Genomic DNA, 19,462 nt, shown 5'->3' on the forward strand with positions numbered 1-19,462 from the left:
GAAAGGAGGAGGGCAAGTAACTTTCCAGTGGGGAGATGTGACCAGCATTAGCCCCAGCAAGTGGTGTAGACCTCACACAGGCTGACATGGAGCCGTGTTGGCAGCCTGTACCCTCGCTGCAGCGGGGTGAGAAGGGCAGCCCTCCTGCATGGGCTGCCTCCCGGAAACCTGTGGCCCTAGTCTAGTGATGAGAAAACAGCAGACCCAGGTGAGGAACGTTCTGCAAAATACCTGACCAGCTCTCTCTCCTCAAAGCCGAAAGGTCACCAGAAGTGAGGAAGTGGAATACTTGGCCACAGCCAAGAGGGGCCCAAGGGGATGTGATGACTGGGTGTAACAGGGTGCCCTAGACGGGATCCCGCAACAGAAAGTGACAGGAGGGAAGAACTGAGGAAATAGGAATGAAATGTGGATTGGAGAGAATAACTTAAAGAGGAAAAGGAAAAACAGGTGTAGAGGGTGCCTGAGGAGGCCTGTCTGAGGTGGCGGCATCTGAGCTGGGCATTGAAGGATGTGACTGCAATAGGCCAGGGTAGGGAAGACTTGGGGTCCGAGCGTCCCCGGCGGCCATGTAACGATCCTGGGGCGCAAACATCAAAGAGCATGGAAGACGCTCACCGCACAGCAGCAGAGGCGTGAGGTGGAGGAGGCCAGGCAGTGAGGTCAGAAGTGGACAGGGGCCAGGCCGTGCAAGTCCTCGACACTCTGGAAGGCATTTGGAGTTCATCCTGAGTGACGGGAAGGCGGTGGAGAGTTCTGAACAGAAGGGCGGCATGAGCTAATTTCCACTTGAAATAACTTGAGTCTGGGTGGAGGACAAACCAGGGCTAAAGGGAGACAGAGGCCGGGCAGGAGGCCCCTGCGCAAGTGCAGGGGAAGACCGTGGCTGTCGAGGGCTGTCCCTCGAGGGGCAAGTGCAGGCTCACACGTCCACGGACTTTTCCCTCCTCCATATCCTGAAGATGGAGGAAGGTGACCTGGACTCTGGGTTCCAAGAACTCGCTGTTTAGAGGTCCACACACCCTCATGTCAAAGAACTCCGTGACAGGCACACCTTACAGCCAACAGCTAACCGTCCCCAGTTGGAGATGGTTTCCTCTCTTGGTCCGTATCTCTTCCGGAAGCCTAAAAATGTGCACCATGCTTCAGTCGGTTGCTCCAAATTGCCCTTATTTACTTGGGAAAAATACAACGAGGTTCCTAATGTTTCTCTGCTTTCTGGAAGTTGTCGGTGGAAAGGGAAAACAAAAGGCTTCAGGCCAGTCAGAGCCTTTTCTAGTGTGTAAACGGTTTTAGAACAGTCTCTGTGAATTTGGTTATGATTTATTAACCACGTGTCATTTTTCCTGCGCTGCCTCCATTTCTTTGGGAAGAAGTGTGATATCAATAAAGTAGAATAAGTGTCTTAAAAAACACGTTGAGATTAAATAAGCAACTGCAATTTGTGCTTACTTTTTTAGTTTTTGTGTCAAAGTCAGGGTCACGTTTCTTGGAATTGCCAGGATGAGAGGAAAGAGGGGTTCTGGCCTCTGTGTTATTTGTCCCTGGCTTGTTGCCGAGGCTCCGTCACTGCCGGCAAACCCTCGCTGGACGTGTTAGGCGCCGTTCACTCGGGCTCCGTCTGCAGCTCGGCTGTGTCTGTAAGTCTGGGTCCACGAAGCTGTCTGAGCCCCTCCCGGTGTCTGTGCTTGCTCCTAGAGATAGAGATGGTGATCATGGAGCGCAGCAAGGTCCCAGAGTTGGCGGCCGGCACCTCCGTTCAGGAACAGAACACCACGGACGAGGAGAAGAGCGCCGCCACGGGCCTGGAGAGCGCACAGTGGAGCAGGTGCTGCGGGTGGGGCGCCCGCCAGCCGGGGTGGGGGGTGCTGGTCCATCGCCGGGGCGGGGAGGTGGGCTGAGCGGGGTGGGTGGGGGAGCGGTGCCGGGGCTGCGGTGCCCACCAGAGGTAACCCGGGGGCCTCTCCCGCCTCTCCTTGCTCCTCCATCCCCCAGTGGCCACGGGGACGGAGCTGACACTCAACACTGTAGCGCTGAGCCCTTGGAAAGAGGAAGACTCAGACATGGCGCTATCCCGCCCCCCCCCCGCCCCCCGCAAGCACATTGGTGCTGTGCCCTGTCCTCAAGGGCGTGGGCCACCCTGTGGCCTCGTACTGGCCGCTCCTGGCAACGTTCCGTCGCTCCCAGGAAAGAGCCCCTTGCAAGCCCCACTCGGATCGCCCCGTCTCAGTCATTCACTGCCATGCCACCCCGCAGCCCACGGGGCCTGCCCTGTGGCTCGGCCCCTGTGATTTAGTGCTGCTGTCCACCTTCGACTTTTTGCCTGGCTTTTCATCTTGCTGATGGCCCACTGAAGCTAAATCCTCTTAAACCTTGCAGATGCCAAATTTCCCAGAAGCTTGCTGCAGCACCGCCCCTTCCAGAATGAGACGGGGTGGAAGGCTGCTCCCACAGTGTGCACTGGGCTGTTAGGAGGGCTTCTTCCTTTCAGAGCTACTTCCTTAACAAGTGGCCCCACATCACTGACCCCCACACTAACCCGATCCTACTTTAGGGTTAAAATAAATGCACAGCACTGAGGCCCCTGGGTGGCTCAGTCGGTTGGGCATCCGACTTCGGCTCAGGTCATGATCTCACGGTTCGTGGGTTCGAGCCCTGCGTCGGGCTCTGTGCTGACAGCTAGCTCAAGCCTGGAGCCTGCTTCAGATTCTGTGTCTCCCTCCCTCTCTGACCCTCCCCTGCTCATGCTCTCTCTCTCTCTCTCAGAAATAAATTCTCTCTCAGAAATAAATAAAACATTAAAAAATAATAAACACAACACATCATCCTACAAAGCCTTCACTTCCTGGATTCTCAGGGCTGGGTGGCTGAAATACACACACACACACACACACACACACACACACACTGTGCTCTTTATTAGTCCAGCTTGAAGTGAAGAGTCGAAGCACACTAATTTTTTCCTCCACATCTCTTGGCTTGGCAAATGTTTCCGTTATCTAACAGACAGGATTAATTTCTGTCACATGCACAAGGGGGCCATTTGTAATTTGGTTTAAACAGAAAACACTGGAGTGTGGTGTGGGCTGTCAGCCGCTGGAACTTATAAAGACCTTTTTGATTTTGCTTGGCAGTGAAAAACGTAACTCCAGGATCTATGAAAGTGAAGGGGATCCTTCTAAACACAGAAAGGGATGGGAGAACAACCTTCCGTTTTCAGGCACAGCATTAGTTAGGATATGAATGATTGGAAAAGCCACAAACGACTAGCGGCAGGGCTGCATGAGCAAATGGGGTAACATCTGCTCCATAGAATATCAGCTGCTGCTCTTCAGTGAATACGGTCAGGAAACATTGGGTTTCTTAGGATCTAAAAAATGGAAACCGAGCACCTATTTTACTTAGTATGGTAATATAGCTTTGCTAAACGAAGAAAAACAACCATGTATTATTTTTTGAAAAAAAGTGAATAGATCAAGATGTTATGTTTGAATGTTCAGTTGAGATTTCTTTCCCCCCCCTGATTTTTAGTGAAGAAAGGGCTTTTCTTTGAGTGGATTCAGATTGTTTCTTAACTTTCGGGGACTTAAACTGGCAGCTTCTACCACATGGTTTATGATGGAAGCTGAGCCTGGGGCCTCGAGCTGGACCCACATGCAAGCTTGTGGCCCCAGAAACCCTACTTTGCTCTGAGACCAAATCCAATGAGTGACTGGCCCAGGTCGATAGCTGCCCTCTGCTTTGCATAGGTGTTGAGTTGTGGGTTGTCAGAAACACTGCCACCATTTCTCCCCTCCTGGTTCCGGGCACTGAGCAGGGAGGAGGGCGCTCTGTGGGAGGGAGGGAGCGGACTGCTCTCTTTGACATGAATTACATCTTGACATTGGCCCACTTGCCTGCAGAAACAGCGTAGTATAAAGCGGAACTGTTCTCCGTTTCCTGGTCTATCGTGAGCTATATCTGCATTCAGGGTTAAGTATGGGACTAAGACGCTGAAAAATGTTCTAAAGCGTTTTTTTTTCTTAAAAAGAAAGTTTAAAAAAATTACAAAAGTAATATACGTTCAGAAAATGTAAAAACATTTTGAAAAAAATGTATAAAGAAGGGGAAAGATCTGCGTGATGCCTGTTTCAACGGCAGCTGTTGCTGACATTCCAGTTATTTTCTGCTAGCTGCTTTTCACTGTCTGTTCAGTGGGAATCGCGCCCTCCCTGCCCAGGATGTAGGCTGTACCATGCCCATCATTTTGTCTTGTTTTTTTGTTTTTTTGTTTTTTGCCTGATACCAAACCCCAGGCGTCTTTTTCCCTGTACTGTACTCTCAGCAAAATGCTAATGCCTTGATGACACTTCATCTCCTAGAGGATGTTATGTGCCCCTAGCCCTCCCTCTGTTCCTGGGCATTTGGTTATGTGTCCTGCTCCCAAACGAAACACAATCCACATTCCAAGCGGCTCGTTTACAAGAAAACGTTTTATCCCGCTCTCAAGTGTGGAAGTGTTATTGCCAGGAACTTGCAGAAACCCAAATCCACACATGGCAAAACTATTCAGACCTCTGAAAGGTACCGGATCTGGGGCGGGAAAGGTCTGGGGCCCTGGAGAAACCGCCCGGACATAAATCCCCCCTTTCAGAAAGGGTTCTTCCTTCAATTTCTGAGTGTCCAGTGTTCACTTAAAAAGTTACCACAAGAACATTTTCACTGTTTTCTCTTTGGCCTTTTCCAGTTAAATATTTTGAATCACTGGTACGTTTATGGAATTCAGATTTTTTTTTTTTCTTAAAGTCTAAAAGGTTATACAGTGAAGTATCTCCCCGTGTGTCCGCCACACCTCTTCTCTGCCCCACACGGTGGTGGTGACAGTGGCTATGCGTCCTTCTAGGAGCTGTGTGTGCCCTCAGTCACTCACCGAGGTGCTCTGCTTTCTCGGCCTTAGCCTCGCATCCAGAGAGGTGACTGCAGTTGGTCATGGGCTCGAGCCTCCTCCCTGTGGGGCCATGTCTCTGCATGTCCTGACATCCTTGTGATGAACATCCTTGCTCTGTCTTCCCAGGCCGGGCCCTTCCCCTGGAAGGGCAGCATTAGGGGTGTGCAGTTTGTGGTCTTTGCACAGAGCACTGGAAGTGAGACCTCACATCGCTTCTTACCCGTCAAGGAAAGTCTGTCCAAGAAATTGCCGGGTCAGCACCTGTCCGAGTGAGTTCTTGGGAAGGATGCCCTTGGAATACGCAAGACGGAGATCCCATCTCAGCTCGCACACGCAAGCACACTTGGCACTGAGCACCTGGGCCTGTGTTAAACGCCCTTTATAGTTTCCCTTGAGCCCCTCCCTTCCCGATAGGGAAACGGAGAGGTTTTAGGTAACTCACCCAAGGGTTTACAGCTAAGAAGAGGCAGGATCCGAATTGGAACCCAGGCAGTCTGGCTCCAGGGCCCACGTTCTGAAGTTGTTCGGACTTGTTGGTGCTTTGTCTGGTCTTATCTGTCTACCACGCTGCCCCCACTTCTTCATGCACTCCTGGCTCTTTGCAGCGATGACGTGGTCGGTCTGTCCCGCGGTATGGGAGTGCCCCAGGAGCGGGGACTTTGCATCACTTACCCCCAGTGTCTAGAACAGCTGGGGCACGACTGTTGTGGGATTATGGGGTCTGGTCCTCTGTCACTTTCCCCTGGAGATAGCCTCCCACGGGCAGAGCCTGTCCCCCACACCTGGTGCTGGATGGGGCTCTCGGAGGGCTCGCTGCGTGCTGGTGGCAGAGCTGTGCGAGGCACAGGCGGCCTGTGCTCCATGTGCAAGTGGGCAAGGAGAAGCGGTCCCTGTGTGTGCCAAGCGTCTCACATGCACCCCTTCTCTCTTCCAGACCCTTCCTAGACATGGTGTACCACGCCCTGGACAGCCCGGACGATGACTACCACGCGCTGTTTGTGCTCTGCCTCCTATATGCCATGTCTCATAATAAAGGTAAGCATCCTCACCTCGCCCGCCTTCCTGGCACCCCTTCCTCTGCCTTGTGGAACCAAAAAAGCCACTCTCCTTGAGGAATGCCCTTTCTGGTTTTGGTGGACTCCCACAAAACTCTTGGGCCTCGACAGAATTTCTCAGGTGCTTTTGCACAGACCAAAGCCACAGGAACTGGTTTCTCAGGCAATATGGCGGGTGGGAGGAAGGGTTCAAGTGCCTGGCTAAGCCGGTATGACTATATTCACACTGTGGTTTTCTTTCGACCCCTTGCTTTTTACAACTGGCTGAGCACCCGACCTCTTTTCCTAACATCAGAACCGAAATCAGTCACATTGTGATCTTGGTTTTGCTATTTATAACAGCTGAAGTTCTTGCTCTGCGTTGAGGGCTAAAATAGACTCTGGGCGGATTGGGTGGAAGCGAAGGTTTCCTTTCTGAAGAAAGGTGTGGTTCTCCGGCTTCCCCCATTGAGGTGGAGTGGTCAGGATCAGAGTCCCGCGGAGCTGACAGATCTGGTGAGGATCCATTCAGTCACTTCCTCACTGGGGAGGACGGCTGGTGTATGCCCCACCTGGCCTGACACGGGCGGGTTCTGAAACCTCCACCTCACAATCTCTGCAAAGAAATCCAGGACATTCTTTCTGGCCTCTGCCAAGGGCTGGGCTTGGCGTGGAGGAGACTTTGTCGCAGGTGATGTTTTAGTAGCTTTTTCATAAGCTAATTGGGAGGGGGAGGAGGGTTTCACTAAGAGCCCGTGTCTAGAGACATTTCAGAAGCACTTGACGTAATATTTAGTCTTAAATCATTAATCCTGGTAAATAGTGGACTAGTGGCAAAAAAAAAATGGTAAAAAAAAAAAAAAAAGCCCCTCCCATCTCTATCCTCCACCCTCTTCTTCAAGTCAGTTCATCTTAGCAGTTCCTTGTGTGTCTCATTAAAGATACCCATGCCGACCCAAGAACGAGTGGGTATGATTTTGTTTCTGCGACTGCCCCCCAGCGAACCGGAAATAAGGGGCACCTAAACACCCATTCCCCCATGTCGTCACATATCTGAGCATCACATCCCTGGAGAACTGCCGTACCCCTTTTGATCGTTCTGTCTGTGCATCATTTATTCTGCCATCGTCCCCTTATCCAGTGGCATGAAACTCTTCCCAGGCTTTTCCCACTTATGGAGAGCACCCAGTGTGTGTAAGTCACCGTGCTCTTGTGCGAGTCTGTGCACCCAGCCAGAGGCCTCCCAAAGGCGCCCAGCAGGCTCCGAGTCCAGCAGACGTCTCCCTCCGGGCTCGCTCACTCGATCCCATGGCCTCTGTGCTCCCCTCTAGTGCCTGGCATGATGAGGGATATGCAGGAACCCTCAATTCTTGGGCGGAAGCAGAACTCCCTGAGGCTGACTGACCTGGCCCAGGATCGCCCGCCGCTCCCCTGCACCTGGCTTCTGTGCCCTCTGTGGTCTGAGCTCCTGCCGGCTGCACGCAGAAGACCGCCACTCTGGGGTTTGGGCAGCACCGTAGGCACCGTGCCGTCCACCCTGCAGCTCACCCTGAGCTCCCCACACTTCCTGCTGTCCCTGGTTCGGCTGAAATTGCCAACCACAGCTGAAACTGCCATGACCATTAGCTCCTTCCCTCCTTCAATCTAGCATTTCGTCATTAGCCTCTGTCAGTCCTCCATCTTCGACTATCTGATCAGCAGAACTGAACCAAGTGCAGCTTGGAGCCTGGCTCGAAGCTAGATGTGCATGTGAGAGCTGGAGGCATGAGAGTGGGAGAGGTCTGGGCACCTCATTCCAGAGGCCGTCATCACAGCCTCCCCAGGGGTCTCACGTCCGGCTGTTTCGTAATCCGTCCTGCATAGCACTGCCAGGTGATCCTCTGAGACCGTGTGGACTATGTCCCTCCCGTTTAGAAACCCTTCGTGCCTTCTTCTCTCCCTTAAACTCCTCCCTCCTCTCCTTGTCATTATGAAGATCCAGACCACACCCACCATTCCAACCTGATCTGGTTCCTCTGACTTCCCTTCACAGACCCTTGGCTCTGGGTTCAAATTTTTATCTAGCGGTAGAACTCTTTCACAGAGATGAACTTGGGGATGCCGACACGGTACTCCCTGAACTCTTTAAAGTTCTGGTTACAAGGAACAGAAACTACTGCTCATTAACTTAAAGTAATAAAAGAGAAAGTCTATAGGAAGGCCCCAGGGTAGCTCCCAGGATCTGAGAAGTTGCTGAAAAGCAGAGGGAAGGGCAGAAACCAACCAGCTCTGGGGACTTCCTTCAAGGTGGATTGTGATTCGGCCCCAGCAGATCCCAGGCTGAGAGTCTGTTCCCATTCAGGCTTCAAATTCTTGGGCAAAAGATCTGATTGTTCCGGCTTTTGGTGGCGTGTCTAACTCTGGAACATTCAGTTATGGCTGGGGGTCAGGATCGTATTGCACAGCCTTGGCCCCAGGGTCCTGGGACTGGGGCTGTTCGCAGAGAGCTAAGCTTCTCTGGAAACCTGGCAGCCACCCCGGTCAGTGCCAACATGCCTACCTCTTCCTGGCGAGTCTTCTACCTTCTTATATTTGTGTTGCTTCCTGCCATTTTCTCTACCCCAGTGTCCCCATCGATTGAAATTCTACTTGCCTGTCAAGGGTCTGCTCAGAAGTCACCTTTTCCAGGAGGATTTTTTCTGATCCCTCCAGGTGATGCTTACTTGGGGTTAGTTAGTACCATCTAATGTGGCAGGCACATTTTATACGTTGCTGAATTTGACTTGCCTAAAATTTTGCTAAGGATTTTTGCATTTATGTTCAAGAGTGATACTGGTTTATGGCCTAGTAATTCTCTTGTTTTATTTGCTTTCAGAGTTATGGTTACCTTATGGCATTAATTCAGAAGCATTTCCTACTCCTGGACTATACAGAGGGGTTTTTATAGAACTGGTATGATTTCTTCCCTAACTGATGGGTAGAATTCACCAGTGAATCCATCTGGGCCTAGAGCTTTCTTTGAGGGAAGATTTTTAGCTACTCAGATTCTTCAGTAGATATGGGGCTAATGAAGCTTTATTTGTTCTTGAGTGAACCTTGATAGCTTGTGTCTTTCAAGGAATTTTTCATGGCGTCTAAACTGTCAAATTTATTGGCGTATGTTTATTCATTATATTCCTTTATTGTCCTTTTAATGTCTGTAGGATCTGTAGTAATGTCCCCATTTTCATTCATGGTATTGATAGTTTAGTCTTCATTTCCTTTTTCCTGATCAGTTTGGCTAAAGATTTAACAATTTCATGTTAATTTTATGGATACTCAAAACACTTTCTTTTGGTTTCATTGATTTTTCTGTACTGTTTTTCTGTTTTCTGTTTTACTAATTCCTGTTCGTTATTTCTTACCTTTACCCGCTTACTTCAGATTTAATTTACTCTTCTTTTTGTAGTTTCTTGAGATGGAAGCTTAGATCATTGATTTTTTTAAGCTAATCGGTTTTTTCTTTCTTTTTTTTAAATTTAACATACAGTGAAATTAATCCTTTTTGTGTGTAGTTGTATGATTTTTAGCACAGGTGTGGATTTGGTCAACACCACCTTAATCAGGATACATTACAGTCCCTTTAACCGGAACTTCCCTCATGCTATTATTCCTTTTCAGTCATACCCTTCCCATACCACTCATTGTTTTTTAACCTTTCTGATAAGAGTTTAATGCTGTAAATTTCCCTCTAAGCACTGCATTAAGTATATGCTTAGGTGCAATAAATTTTGATAGATGTGGTTTGATTTTTATTCAGTTTAAAATATTTTATAACCTCCCTAGGAATTTTTCGTGTCTGTTGTATCATCTGTGTAAATTCTGGCTATATTTCTATTAGAGATCTGTCTCCTGGTTTGGTTTTTGGTCTCTGTCCTGGGTCATGGTTAAGTTACATAGAATTGGTTTGATCCTTTGGAGGCTTTTAAGCATTGTTGTTGCTGGTCCAGAACAGTCTTTAGTCTCAGGCTCACTTGGCCCCCCTTTCTGAGGACTGTACTTGGTGGGTCATGGTTGGGTGGTCTGTGTACACTGGCCGCTGGGAACACAAACTCTTGTCAGTGCTGCATGAGCCCCAGATCCTTCCACCTGCTGCATTCCAGGAGGTCATTCCTTCCCCACACACGCATGCACAGAGCAGGGCTTAGCTGACGCCCCAAAGGAACCCTCTGGCTGTCTGGTCCTCCCTCCTCCCAGTTCCAGTCACTTGGCCCATCTGAACTCCAAACCCTGCCTTCTTGTCAGAGAGAGATCATGGCCTTTGTTGGGATTTTCTCTCTCTGGACCCAGGCCGGGGTACTCTTTCCATACGGTGAACTGGAGCAGGCCCTGGGCCCACTGCTTTCATCTCCTCCCTCACAGGGTCACTGCCCCGCGCTGTTGTGTGTCCTGTCCAGTGTGTCATAATCACTGCTTTCTGTCTTTTGCCTGGTCTTCTAGTTGCTTGAATCAGGAGGGTAAATCCAACCCATCCTGGTTGAAGGCCATGACACTTGAGACATGGTCCAATCGGCATACAACAGACTATACACATCCAGAGCGTACACTGTGATAAGTTCTGACATTTGTTCACACCCGTGAAGCCATCACCACATGGCTTCACCACAGTCGCGACAGCGGACGTGTTCGTCACCCCAGACCCCTCCTTCTGCCCTTCGTCACCCTCCCCCCGTCTGCTCCCACCCCTCTCCCCAAGTAACACTTGGCACTTTTTTCTCCAAAGTAGCTGTATAGTTTGCATTCCATCACCAGTGTGTGAGGGGTCCTTACATCGTGGCCAGTACTTGGCAAGTACTCTTCAGTTTTTGTCATTTGAATAGGTATGTCGTGGTGTCTTGTTATGATTTTAATTTGTATTTTCCTAATGACTAATGATAACGACTTTCTTTCTCTGTGCTTCATTTGCCATTCTGTGTGTCTTTTTTATTTATTTCTTTTTTTTAATGTTTATTTATTTTTGAGAGAGACACAGAGTGTGAGCAAGGGAGGGGCAGAGAGAGAGGGAGACACAGAATCTGAAGCAGGCTCCAGGCTCTGAGCTGTCAGCACAGAGCCAGATGTGGGGCTTGAACTCCCAAACTGTGAGATCATGTCCTGGGCCAAAGTTGGATGCCCAACTGACTGAGCCACCCAGGCACCCCTTTCCTGTGTGTCTTCTTTGGTGAAGTATTATTTCAGGTCTTTTTTGGATTGTTCATCTTATTGTTGAGCCTTGAGGTTTTTTTTTTTTTTTTTTTAATATACATTCTGGGTCCTTTATCAGGTGAGTGTTACAGAGGTTCCCTCCTAGTCTGTGACTTGTCTTTTCATTAGCGAACCATGGCTTTTGAAGAGCGGACTATTTTACATTTCCATGGAGGTCCTGTGGCACTTTTTCTGTCTCTCTTTCTCTCCATATTTTCTCCGTCATTCCGGGCTGCCTGGTCTCTAAAGGCGGAGGCTGTGTATGTCCCCATGACCCCCTGAGGTACCCAGCTTAGTGCCTGGCACCCGGACTGCATGCTCAGCCAGAGTTTTCTCCTTCTGGCAGCCTGAGCTCGGGGCCCCAGCTCGGAAGGTGCTGGGGATGCCAGGCTCCAGGAGGCCAAGGGGCACTTTGTCTCTCTGGTGGCTGGCTTTCCTGACGGGCTTCCTTCCTGGAGCCCGACCTGTGCACCCGGGAGGGAGGCGGCCCCTCGTCCAGTGTTGGGCCCTGGAGGGACCCCCCCCCCCCAACAACCCTCGCCCAGGTCCTGTCCGGGACGCCTCCCTTTCTTTCTTGAGGCCTCCTCCTCTCCCCTCCACTTCCTCTCCCTCCTCCTCGACATCGAAGGGGATTCCTTCTTAAAAGAGTAGAAGTGTATAATTTAATTCCTTCTTCCATTTCCTGCTGGTGCTATTCATTTATGCGTTCCCTCAGCCTCTCAGCAGAGACCCTGGGAGCCTTATTTATTAGATGCCAGGCACTGTGGTTAGTGTTGAGAGCACAGTGGTGAACCAAACGCACACTTTCACGGACGTGACTGTGGCTGCTGTGGAGGGCGCTGGGCGAGTGGCGTGGGAGGTGACGCAGTGTAACAGGCGAGCGGGGACGCGCGGCGATGAGGAGCTCTGATTGTGTCCTGTTGCCATGCAAGCCCCGGAGGTGGTGCGGGCAGGAAAGCGTTGCACAATCTGCATGGTGTTTACCTTCTTTTGAAAGTGACCGCTTTGTCTCCAATCTCCTGTGGTTCCAGAAGGCTGCGTCAGTCACGAAGAATTTGCTCTTGAAGTTACTTCGTTACTTACATAGGCCGCAACCGTGTGCTGGGCAGTGTACTCAGCCTGGGCGCCCATAGACCCCAGGCTGACTGGAGCCGGGACCGCCATCCGCTCATCAGGTGGGCGGGCAGGGCGCCCCAAGAGAGCGGTGGCTGGAGCCAGTCTGCAGGCAGAGGGTGGGCAGTGACGGCCAGGGGGCTGCTGATGGTGGGTTCCTCCGGGAACTGATCTGACCCCTCTGCGTCCCTTGGAAAGGGTTCACCAAAGTTCGGCCGGAAGACCGGCAGGATGGAGAGATAACGAGCAGGTGTGGACAGTGTCAAGGAGGTGAAAGTGAAGGGCTTTCGTCATTTGTGAGCTGGGTGCCACACACTTCCTGTGTGTGAGGCGTCATTCTGGTCGCTGGGACGAGTCTGATGAGGCTCCATCACATGAGCGAGAAGAAACCGGGTTGTGTTGTGATGGAGGATGAAGCTGTGGTGGCGGTGGCAACGCGGGGGTTACAAGCTAGGATGGTCAGGGGGCGCTGCCCTGAGGAAGGAACACCGCGGTGGACTGACAAGCAAGAAGTCTGCTCTGCTGGGATCAGGGCAGATGTACTCCAGGCGAAGGGAACAGTGTGTGCAAAGGCCGTGAGGTGGGGAAGAGCTTACTGGTTTGAGGATCAGAAAGTAGTCCAAGCTGGGTGAGGATCAGATGTTGGAGGGCCTTGAAGGCCATGGAAAGGAATTTCAATTTTATTCCAAGATCCCTAAAGGATCTTTTTAAAAAAATTTTTTTAGTGTTTATTAATTAAAAAAAATTTTTTTAGCATTTATTTATTTTTGAGAGACAGAGAGACAGAATGTGAGCAGGGAAGGAACAGAGAGAGAGAGGGAGACACAGAGTCGGAAGCGAGCTCCAGGCTCTGAGCTGTCAGCACACAGCCCAATGCGGGACTCAAACTTACAAAGTGCAAGATCATGACCTGAGCTAAAGTCGACTGCTTAACCAACTGAGCCACCCAGGCGCCCCTTTAGTGTTTATTTTTGAGAGAGAGCGACAGAGTGTAAACGTCGGAGGGTCAGATAGAGAGGGAGACACAGAATCCGAAGCAGCCTCCAGGCTCCGAGCTGTCAGCACAGAGCCCAACATGAGGCATAAACCCACAAACTGTGAGATCACAACCTGAGCCAAAGCTGGATGCCCAACGGACTGAGCCACCCAGGTGCCCCAAGGATTTTTTAGTAGAAAAGTGACATGATCACATGGACATCTTTGAAAGACCAGTCCGGCTCCTGGATGGAAAGTAGACTAAGGGGGCAAGGAAGAGGGTCGCAGGAGGGGATGTGGGAGGCTCAGTAGGAAGCCGCCACACAGGGTAATGTGGACGGGTCGGCATGTTGGCTGTAGAGATGGAGAAATTGGAAGGTTTTACAGTATGTTTGGGACCTAGAAACAGGGCACGTTGATACACTGGCTGTGGGGACAGAGTGAAGGGGATGCCCGGGCAACTGTGTGGAGCCGTTTACGAAGAGGGGGAGATAAGGAGAGGAGCAGGGCTTGGGGGAGGGAGTCCTGCCTGGTTTGGAGGGGAGGGAGCACCAAGGGAGGAGTCTGAGCGATGCCCAGGACCCTGCCCCTGGTAGTGTCGTTTCTAGAACCAGCGAGCATGGGCCATCGAGCATGTTTGGAGAGGAAGCTGGACACTTTAGGTGTGGTACCTGGGGCCCAGGTGCCCGGGGGACCCCAAAGGAAATTGCCTAGCCAGAAGCTCCCATCCAGCTTCTGCTCCAGCCCTGGCCTGTGAGCACAGGATCTGCATTTGGTAGGGGTCTGGTGGTGGTGGTGGTGGTGGTGGTGGTGGCAGCTGGTCGGCGGGTTTTGGTTAGCACGCAGTTAGCCACACTTAACCTTCAGTCTTTCTCTTCTAGATCCATACCCTCTAAGCAGGGCCCCTAATGAAATGGTCTCTCTCCAATAGATTTTTCATCATAAGACAATTTTAACATAAAAGCAATGTTAATAAAAACCAAATGTTAGCTCAGGCCTTCCAGTAAATGATAATAGATTAGATGCTGCACCAAAATGAATACCCCACTGTGGAAAGGGTTGACCGGTTGGAGGAAGGCACTCGTTGTGATTCAGTTGGGCCACATAATGAATTCTGGTTCATATCTGTAATAGCAGATGCAGCCTTCTCTCCTTTGTCAAGTCTGCAGAGGCCTGGCCCGGGGTGGGGGGGAGTTCTGCAGCTTTTCTGTTCTTCAAGTTTTCCCCACTCCACCCACCAGCCTCTCACACCCTCCATTTATCATCGTTTACCCGAGAGGAAGCCTGGGCTTTTGGGTTCTTGTTTTGTTTTGCTGAGAAGTTACTGGAAAGCAGATGAGAGGTATGGGAAAGGTTGAGGGGTAAGAGGGTAAAGGGAGGCTTCCACCATGCAGAGAGCTGGCAAACCATCATTCTGGAGCTCAAGTGACACATAATCAGAACTGGAAGTACACTGGAACCAACCCAGCCTCTGGTTAGCTTTCGAAATAGCAGGCCCACAGTTCTCCAGAGCTGGCAATGCCTGCGTGACTACAGCCAAGGAGACCTCGCGTGGCCAGAAGGAAACCATTTTTTGGCCTGTCATTTACCTGGTGCTGTTGTGGTCTCTTCATCCAGGGTTGTCCGTCTGCATCTTTCTCTGTAGCTTTCTCTGTAGGTCTGGGTCTTTTCCACCCCTATCCCGGATGGGGGCTGCTGCTGAGGAGGAAGAATCCAGAAATCAGAACTTAGAGGGGAAGCTTAGGAGCTCCTTCTGGCATCATGGAGCCACACCCTCCCCTTCTCTTTGGGACTTGCTGAATTGGTTGGGAGTTCCATCCCCACCCTCCCCCGAGCCCCGTGGGCGCTGGATAGAAGTCATGCAGAGGGAGACCCTTTCTGACTCACTGGGACAGAGCAGGATCTGACCCCAGCGGGGAGGGAGCCAGGAAGCGTGTGGCCTGCTGCAAGTCTGAACGCGCTCACGCATCTTCCCAGCCCATGTGAAGTGCATCTGGGTTTCTTTGGAATTTCTCTTTTGCTCGGCACTTAAGGGTTGAAGCAAATAGGACAATATATTATCCACGGTGTTTATTTCAGTCAGAGGGAAACGGCTAGCAAAGAAACTCAGACAGGCGTGCAATGAAATCTGCCATTCCCTGCCTGAAACGTGTGTGTGTGTGTGTGTGTGTGTGTGTCCATACTCGCACATGTGCTGTTTCCCTGTTCACACGCATATTCTGGTCATATCATGACATTGGCCTTGTTACTGACAACTCTCAGCCACTAATTTGTTTGAACCCAGAAGAAGGAAGCTTTGGAATTGCCACACAGGCGTTGAAAGCCAAGGGCCGGGAAGAGATAATTCAGAGTAACAGGAGGGGTTTTAGAGGCCACACTGGGAAAAGAGAGAGATGGGGAGGAATTGAGGCACCTGGCCCAGGAGGAACTTCGGGGAAAAAACAGAGATGTTCGAAGGGTATTTTTATAGAGGTTTTCCTCGTGTCGTATGGGGTCGACCCTGCTCTCTGTCTCCCTGTTGGCTGGCGGTACAGTCTGCCTCCCACAGAGTGCATTGCAATGCCAAGTCTGGGGGAGAGTGCCCTTGAGGAGGGAGAGGTCACCCTGAGTGGCCCGGGGGTGGGAGGTAAGGGACACCACTGCAGACTAGGCAGGCATGTGCACGACCGGATCACGTTGTCTCCCACCAGCTGCCGGCCAGGGATCCTGGCCTCCAAGTCTCGCCTGTCCCTTTCCCCAGCGTCTACCCTGTCACTTCCTTCTGGAGCCCCCACCTGCCCCCCTCCAAGGTCTTCCACACCCCTTGGAGCTGCTCCCTGTGCAGCTTGAGGCACGTGCTCGCTCCTTCAGGACCCTACCTGGGCAGCGCGGCCCTGAGTCGGCCCCCAAACAGCATAGCATTTGGCAGTGAGCTGGGTCTTGTCCACCTTTGGAGTCTTCCTGTTCTGACGGTGCTGCTAACCGGCTCTGTGACCTTGGAGACATGACTTAACATCTCTGGGCCCTAATTTCCCACCAAAGGGGGAGGTTGTGCTGGAGTCTGGTCCTGTGAAGTTCTTCAAGGAAGTATTTCAGTCCCTCAGGGTCCCCCCACCCCCACCCCCTTTCACAGAGAGTGGAGCCGCCAGTTGAGGAAGGTCAGGGTAACCTTGGAGGTTTTTTTTCCTGTCGAGAGAAGATTTGGTCATAGATTGCCTCATTTTTGACAAGTTCTCAGGGAGTGGGGGCAGTAATAGGAAAGAGACGAAATGGAGCTCGTGTGGAAGTTCCAGAACCTGTTTAGGCCCCTGACTGTCCCGGTTCTGTGGACCACTGCCACGTTCCCAGGGGAGCCAGCGCCGGGATCTTCCTGCCGTCCTTGCTGAAGGGGGCCAGGAGATGGCCCGGCCCAGGAATATTTCTCCCCTGGAACCACTGACTGACAGGTCCCAGGGGGCCAGAAATGGGAGGATTAGAGCTATGTCAGGGTGGTGTTGACGTCTCTGGGGAAGAAAAACAGACACCAGAAAAGTTTCACTCGATGTTCTTCTTGCCATTTAATAAACCAGGGTGCTTCAGAGTTAGATGTTTCGCATCAGAATGAGATCTAGAATCCACAGATTGAATTTTCATTGCAATCAAATGTCTTGATGAAGCCACTGTCGGTGAGGCGTGAGGGAGAGAACCGCCCGGCTCCAGCCCTCAGGCCGTCCCTCACCCGTGTCATCTCCCTGGCATGGCTTAGCCTTCGGTTCGGTGCTGGAAGGAATTCAGTAAAGCAAGATATATTGTTATGGTTTATTGCGTCATTGTGTGTGTGTGTGTGTGTGTGTGTGTGTGTGTGTGAGTTACTTAGAATCCAGACAATCAGCTCCTCAGTGCTGTCCTCCGCTGTTTTGTCAAGGTTCTAAATGAAGCGTCATCTAGTACTCAAGGGGCCGTATTTCAAGAGTTCCGAGAAGTGCCACCTTCCCCCTTTTGTAGAATAACAGGAAAAGACGTGCTTCAAGCGCAAACAGTCCATTCAGCTCTCCAACCTTGGATCCAGTGAACTGTTTGTTTCTGTAAGTGTATTTTTCCAGAGCCGCCTTCGCCGAGGGATGAGGATTTGGGGCCCTTCTCCACACCTTGCCTGCCCATGCCGCCCTGACAGCCCCTCCTGCTGCCTGGCCCCCAGGCTCCGCTTTAGGGAAAATGACACTCGGTTCCCATCCGGACTCTGTGCACCCTCATTTTCTCTCTGCAGCCACCTCTCCCCCCATTTGCTCTTTTGTTCTCGAAACACTGTTAGTTGTTTTGTTTACTGGCAGGGAAGGGACTCGATTGCCCCATAAAGGTAGATCCGCGCCATCGACATCTTCCCATTTGCGCCTCTCCGTCATGAGAACGAGTCAGGTCTCTCTCCGCCAGTGCCGCCCCTCGCCCTGTGTGGTGCCAGTCCCCGCCCGCGGTGGGCCTGCTCCTCAAGTTCACTGCCAAGAGCGTGGGGTTGGGCATGACTCTGGTTTCCTCTCCGCCTGGTCACTTTGCCTCAGTGTGCGCTTCCCCCACTGTGGAGCGTGTCTGATAACGGGTGGCCTCTGGTGGCACACTGGCCTAGCATGAGATGGCCACGTGCTCATTGTGCAGAAGTCACTCCTTTCCTGGTCCCCCTGATGACGTCCAGGAGCATGTCACCGTGTGGGGTGGCATGTCTTCCAAACCTCCCACATACCCGCCAACCCCCCTCTTTAACTAAGAGAGCAGGCCTCGGACCACCATACGCATCAGAGCAAGTCCACAACCTTTGGCTAAAATGTAAAAGCTTTGTCTTTTTTTTTTTTTTTTTAACGCTCCTTGTCAGTGTTGCAGCATGTTGATTCCCCATTTACAGACAGTGATAGAAAACAGATGTTTTAATATATTGATTGACATTCGTCTCCAGAGGCCTCAGTAGCAGCTATAGTTCGGACAGCTCGTCATGGCCCAAATGATGAAGACGGACCTCGGGTCGTCGGGGCTGGGCAGCACAGCTCTGAGGCGCCTTTTGGGGCGAGCGGACGCTTGACGAGGCAGCCCTGCTCACTGCTTGTCCCTTCCTTCCTGCATTCCAGGCATGGATCCCGAAAAGCTCGAGCAAACGCAGCTTCCAGTGCCCAGTGCGGCCGACAAGACCACCTACAACCACCTCCTGGCTGAAAGACTCATCAGGATCATGAACAACGCCGCCCAGCCAGGTGCCTGGGGTGTGGCTGCCCATGGGGGCAGCGGAGTTAGAGGGACCGCGCCCGGGAGCCACAGCTCCTACAGCTGGCCCTTCTGAGGACATGGGCGGATTTGAGCCGCTCCCTGGGCCATGTACACTGTGGGCCGCCCGTACCGCTCTGTCCAGCCACGTCTTCACCTCGGGACGGCCTCCTCTTTCCTCCCCTGTCTGTCTTCCTCTTCCACACCCAGCCCTTCTTCTGCCAGTTTTGCCAGTGCCTGTGGCCTTCTTGGGGAGGCCAAGGCCACGTTTGAGCATGAACCAGTCCAAGAGTGTGCGTGAGGGAAGTTTGGAAGGTTCGGATCCGGGATCTGTGACAGTGCAAGACCTCGCCCGGGTCTGGCACCTGTCAGCCCAGTTCTGAGGGCTTGGCAGAGGGTCCTCGGCCACGGCAAGGGCTGGAAATGGCAGGAGGCATGACCAAGCACAGTGGTCCCTAGGCAGGGACAGCTTTGCCCCCCAAGGGACATTGGACAATGTCTGGAGACATTTTTGGTTGTCACAGCGCGGAGCGGTGGTGCTGCCGGCCCCCAGGGGCCAGGGGTGCTGCACGGGACCAGGGGTTATCTGGTGCAAAACGTCAGCAGTGCTCAGCTTGAGGGACCCCGGCTGCAGGGCAGGTTCTCTGTAGAGGCAGGGAGGGGGGCCATCCAGGCGTGTGACAGGGCAGAGACGGGCCCACGGAGCCGTGGCCTGGTTAGAGCACCACTGAGCTGTACGGCAGGAGCAGCCTGGCGCCGAGCCCACGTCAGAGAAGGGCAGGGGTTGTGACAGCACGCGAGGACTTCAGAGGTCAAGGGGCGTGGGCTGCACGAGGTGGCCAGGGCCCGTGCCCGTGTGACTCCGGGGCGGGTATACAGCGGCTTGGGGAGCTGGCCCCGCGGAGGAATGTTGACAGAGTGCCTGGTGCGGGCCAGCCGCTGCGTGCAGATGACAGGGGTACGGGAAGCCCGGGACAGGCGTGGCGCGTGCCTTCCAGGGGCCCCC

The 19,462-nt window shown here is 52.2% G+C and overlaps 1 protein-coding gene and 1 long non-coding RNA gene across 6 annotated transcripts in view; one reads left to right on the plus strand and one right to left on the minus strand.

The window, feature by feature from the left end:
* CLEC16A (C-type lectin domain containing 16A) overlaps positions 1-19,462 on the plus strand; it is a 178,033-nt gene that overhangs the window by 62,316 nt on the left and 96,255 nt on the right. For all 5 annotated transcript variants that reach the window (XM_039244331.1, XM_039244333.1, XM_039244332.1 and 2 more), the window contains 3 exons: positions 1,699-1,828; positions 5,862-5,962; positions 18,324-18,446. In XM_039244331.1, the coding sequence (XP_039100262.1) occupies positions 1,699-1,828; positions 5,862-5,962; positions 18,324-18,446 (354 nt within the window). The remainder of the gene's footprint in view (positions 1-1,698; positions 1,829-5,861; positions 5,963-18,323; positions 18,447-19,462) is intronic.
* LOC120239823 lies at positions 11,189-15,573 on the minus strand. The gene is made up of 2 exons (XR_005530520.1): positions 14,841-15,573; positions 11,189-12,750 (listed from the first exon to the last, which is right to left on the minus strand). It is a non-coding gene; the product is annotated as an uncharacterized LOC120239823 (long non-coding RNA).

Source organism: Hyaena hyaena, unplaced genomic scaffold, assembly GCF_003009895.1.
Source record: "Hyaena hyaena isolate Hyena2069 unplaced genomic scaffold, ASM300989v1 scaffold_238, whole genome shotgun sequence".
In the NCBI taxonomy this organism is placed as follows: domain Eukaryota; kingdom Metazoa; phylum Chordata; class Mammalia; order Carnivora; family Hyaenidae; genus Hyaena; species Hyaena hyaena.